The sequence below is a fragment of the Gossypium hirsutum genome, chromosome A10, assembly GCF_007990345.1.
Source record: "Gossypium hirsutum isolate 1008001.06 chromosome A10, Gossypium_hirsutum_v2.1, whole genome shotgun sequence".
Classification (NCBI taxonomy): Eukaryota; Viridiplantae; Streptophyta; class Magnoliopsida; order Malvales; family Malvaceae; genus Gossypium; species Gossypium hirsutum.
In genome coordinates, this window is record NC_053433.1 from 106,779,715 (window position 1) to 106,784,305 (window position 4,591).

The 4,591-nt window shown below is 35.4% G+C and overlaps 1 protein-coding gene across 1 annotated transcript; it reads right to left on the reverse strand.

Moving 5' to 3' along the window:
* Positions 1-749: 749 nt before the first annotated feature.
* LOC121208079 (uncharacterized) lies at positions 750-1,735 on the reverse strand. The gene is made up of 3 exons (XM_041078586.1): positions 1,624-1,735; positions 1,093-1,468; positions 750-799 (listed from the first exon to the last, which is right to left on the reverse strand). The coding sequence occupies exons 1-3, from the start codon at positions 1,648-1,650 to the stop codon at positions 750-752; spliced, it is 453 nt and encodes a 150-aa protein (XP_040934520.1). The 5' UTR covers positions 1,651-1,735.
* Positions 1,736-4,591: the final 2,856 nt, after the last annotated feature.

Genomic DNA, 4,591 nt, shown 5'->3' on the forward strand with positions numbered 1-4,591 from the left:
TTGTCATTTTCATTGGCCTGTTCAGGGTATTTATGATCTCTCACATATCGTAATATATCCTGGTACTAAGGGTTATATCCTTTCTTCCTTCTCAATGTTACAACAACGAGCTGGAGCCTCGTAGACATCATTTGAATTGGTCTTATCTCCTCCTCTTATTCACCTTAATCATTGAGGCCAAGGTTGCTAAAGCACTGCCACTGATTCTCGTCTGTGGGAGATAATTGAAGGTGATGTCATCGAACTCCTAAGTAATCCCAAAACTACTTTCGATAATTGATCAATTTAGGGTCCCTTCTCTCCATTCCTCTAAGCTGATAAATAAACGCAGAATCTCCATATACTTTAGGGTTTTTATACCTCGCTCATAGCTGCTTGAAGTCCCATGAGCATGCTTCATACTCAGACATATTGTTTGTGCAATCAAAGTTCAACTTGCACGTGAACGGATAATGATCGCCATTCAGGGATACCAAGACTCACTACAGCAAAACAGATTTTTAGCGGCGCTTTTTTTAGCCTTTAGCGGCATTTCTAAGCGCACTAAAACTTTTTGCGGCGCTTTTGAAAACGCCGCTATAGACGGCGCCAAAAACTGGTGGCGTTTATTAAAAAAAAGGTCGCTAAAGTCGTGGCCTTAGCGGCGTTTGAAGAAAAAGCGCCGCTAAAAGTCGTGGTCTTAGCGGCGTTTGAAGAAAAAGCGCCGCTAAAAGTCGTGGCCTTTAGCGGCGTTTTTCCCACAAACGCCGCTAATTTTGGCAGATTTGCAATACTTTTTTCCACCAATATTCAGCCCTTCCTGCATTAAAATCCAACCAAATACAACAAATATAGCATAAAATGCGGCCAAAATACAAATTTAGCATAAAAAAATACAACCAAAAATATTAATTCTAAATAATACTTCAAAATTAACGAAAGATATATGATGTCATTAATAAAGTATGATTTAAAATATTCTTAGAATAATGTTAAACGTGACAAAGTTAAAAATATTCTTACAACGGGAAAACTAATGTCTAAGATGGCGGCTTTTGCGACTGTTGAAACATCTGCATCATCTGCTAAAGCTGTAGCTGGAGGTCATCGTACTTTTCCTATGCTTTGCCTCTCTCGCTGTTGCCGCTGCCTCCCTCGCTGCTGCCTCCGCTCTAAGTTGTTGCTGGAGTTCTTCATATTTTCGTTGAACCCCGGCAATTTGCTCAACTGTGTTCGCTTGCATCTGAGCTATCTGATCTCTTAACCTCTGAACTTCAGCTTTAGCTTGACTTCCGGAAAGCATGTATTGCTGGGAGCCGGATCCAAAATATTGGGTCGGGGTAACACCAGATCCTTGAAATCGAACCCGACCATACCTTTCAGGACCCAAAACTTCAGTGATAATTCTGTTATCAATGTTCTCAAGATTAACAGAACTATCAGTCGAAGTAGTCGCTTCATATTCCGCCTTCTTATCCTTTAGTTTCTCCTAAAAAATCAATTAAAAAGTTAGAAACGAAATATATAATAAAAAGGAATGCAACATAACATTATTTAAAACTACTAATGATGAATTGAATTAAACAATTATAATTAAACATTATAAATATTTAGAATAAATCAAATATTATTAAGTAAATATACCATAATTTCTCCAGCTTCGGATGTCATAGGAGATCCATCTTTTTTCCTATGCGTAATCTCAAAAAGCTGAAGGCGCCCAACTTTTTGTCCAGATTTGACTTCCTACAATATAGTAGTAAAAATATTATTTAATATTAGAAAGTTATTAATATTTGAAAGAATTAATAAAACTTTAATACCTCGGCCTCAGCTACAGAAGCAAAACTTCTCGACCCTGCCGTGTGCGTGAATTTTTGTTTTGCCTGCTGCTTATTCCAACTCGCTCACGGTCCTACATAATGAAATTATTATTACGTATATAGTAAACACTATATATAAGAGTTTGGAAATACGTAATACCTCTCCTTTCTTGAATTCCAGAATCTAACCGCATCTTCCCATTGGTACCTCAGCATTCCCGGCGGGACATTTCTCAATTTTTCCTCGAGGCTTATGTCTTTCTTAAAATATTGTTTTTTTAAAATGCTTTTATTGTCTCTCCATTTTTACCCAATGTCTTCTTGATATAATCATCGGATACCTCTAAAGCAAATCTATCCTAAAAAAACACAAGTTTAGAATGCAAATATGAATGAAACTTAAACCAAAATATTATAAATTACATTCACATTTTGTTACCTTAATATTAGCGAGAGCCTGATTTTTGTTGCTATCAGGCATGTGATGCCATGATTCGTAGTTGATGGCAACATATTGGCATTTCATGCTAAAATGCCAATATAGCCTACTAAAAGTCGAGCTTCTGATCCAACAGGCTGGCCATAAGTATTCTACTTACTTTGACACGGTCGGCAGGATCTAAGTCGTATAAATCACTAAGCAGTGTACGTCCTCGAGCTCTGCGCGTCCCACCATTTTCAGCTGAAAAATGATATACTATTATTATATTAAAATTTACAAATAAATTAATAATAAAAGTCAACACATGTAAAATAAACGTAACATTACTTTGAAATTCTTCAGGCTCGTCAAGTGTCTCTGGCACATTCGAAGATCCAACAACTGTCTGCTGTTCACTATTTCCTTCTTCCAAATTTGGAGTATTTTGGACAATACTTAAACCACGTAATCTTCTTCTACGCATTTTTCCTGCAATACACATAAAATAGTTAAAGTTTTAGTAACAAATTACAACAATAATAGTACATATAAAATAGTCAAATTATATAACATGACCAAGATTAAAATTATAATATTACATATAATTAAAAAAACGTAAAATCTTACTACATCATTATTCGTAAATATCTTCATTCACATCATCTCGAACCCATTGATATTGTGTACTAGTACTAGGGATATTTTCATCTAAGTTTTGTTCTAGAAAAGGTAATGTTTCTGATCTTTCGACAATGTCATCTCTACTTCCATTACCCATGTCAAACAAGTCTCTAGGGGTGTTCCGGAGTACAACATACCAACCTTCATCAATTGGATCTTTCGAATAAAAAACTTGTTTCACTTGAAAGGAAAATACATATGGCTCGTCCATCAATTGTTGTCCAGTGTGAATCAAGCGAGAGAAATTCACCATTGTAATTGTAATTGAAGAATTAACAACAACTCCACAATTTTGAGTTCTCCTCATTCTCTCGCGATACTTTGTATGAAATCTGTATCCATTGATGAGGAAGGCACTATATCTTTTTATTACTCTGTTCGGACCTTGGGAAAGCCATTTAATTTCATCATTGACGTCCTTCCCACTCCAAACCTACTGAATTGAAAGTAAATTAAATAATTATAAATGTATTATGTAAAAACATTCTTATTTGATTAACTAAATTTCGCGATTATATGTAACTTATTAACTTTAGTTACATACCGTTTGACTTAACCATTCATGAAAAGATTATGTGAATAACTTATTAATCTCTCGATGTTGTAATATTTGAGAGCGTGCACGAGATCTCAAAATTTGTTTGTACTCACTATATTAAAAACAAGTTTAATTGGTTAGAAGATAAACAAATCAAAACGACGAATATGTAAGACAATTTTATAACTTACTTGCGCAACGGTTCAATTGAATCATGGTGAAAAAGTACATATCGATGTGCCTGTATCCACGATATATCATCTAATTCTACAATTTCAACTTTGCCGATTGGTTCTCCATAACTTTGAAATAAATAAGTTTCGGCCAAGTCATGATCATTGAGCCCAGCATTTCTACTTGGTCTATTCAATCGTGTTTCAGCATCTTCTAAATATCTAGAACAGAAGGTCATGCACTCTTCTGCCAAGTAGCCTTCAGCAATTGATCCTTCTGGATAACGCTTATTGCGACAATATGACTTCAATTTGCTTAGGAACCTAAACACGATATACAATATTTATCAAAAGCTGTAACTAAATGTATAGAGGTGAATGAATGAATACTTGAGAAATAAATTAGCACCTTTCTATAGGATACATCCATCGATAAAAACCGGTCCACCAAGGATTGCTTCGTGAGGGAGATGGATTACCAAGTGCACCATAATAGTGAAGAAGGAAGGTGGAAAGATCTTCTCTAAATTGCATAAAGTTAAAGCCGCTCGATCCTGTACTTTCTCAAGTTCTTCGACATTCAAAACTTTGCCACAAATAGCTTTCATTATACTAGATAGTTCAATTATACAGGACGTTACATTTTTTGACATACAGCACCGTAAAGCAATTGGGAGTAAATCTTGCATCAAGATGTGGTAATCATGTGATTTTAATGAATATAATCTTCGGTCTTTGAAACTCACACATCGAGATATATTTTACGCATACGCATCTGGAACCTTTATATCCTTCAACACCATGCAGAAAACTTCTTTCTCTTTCTTTGACATTGAAAAAATAGAAGGCGGCAACCGATATTTCCCATTCGGCAGTACTTGAGGATGAAGATCACGCCGGATTCTCATGTCAACTAAATCAAGTCGGCTCTGAAGATTATCTTTGATTTCCCATCGACATTTAAAATTGTCCCAAT

Coding starts and splice junctions, on each gene's coding strand:
- LOC121208079 (XM_041078586.1), bottom strand. CDS start 1,650: ATGACATCCGAAGCTGGAGAAATTATG. Junction 1,469..1,623: donor CCGAAGCTGGAGAAATTATG/GTATATTTACTT, acceptor TTGATTTTTTAG/GAGAAACTAAAGGATAAGAA. Junction 800..1,092: donor AGAGGCAAAGCATAGGAAAA/GTACGATGACCT, acceptor ATTTTAATGCAG/GAAGGGCTGAATATTGGTGG.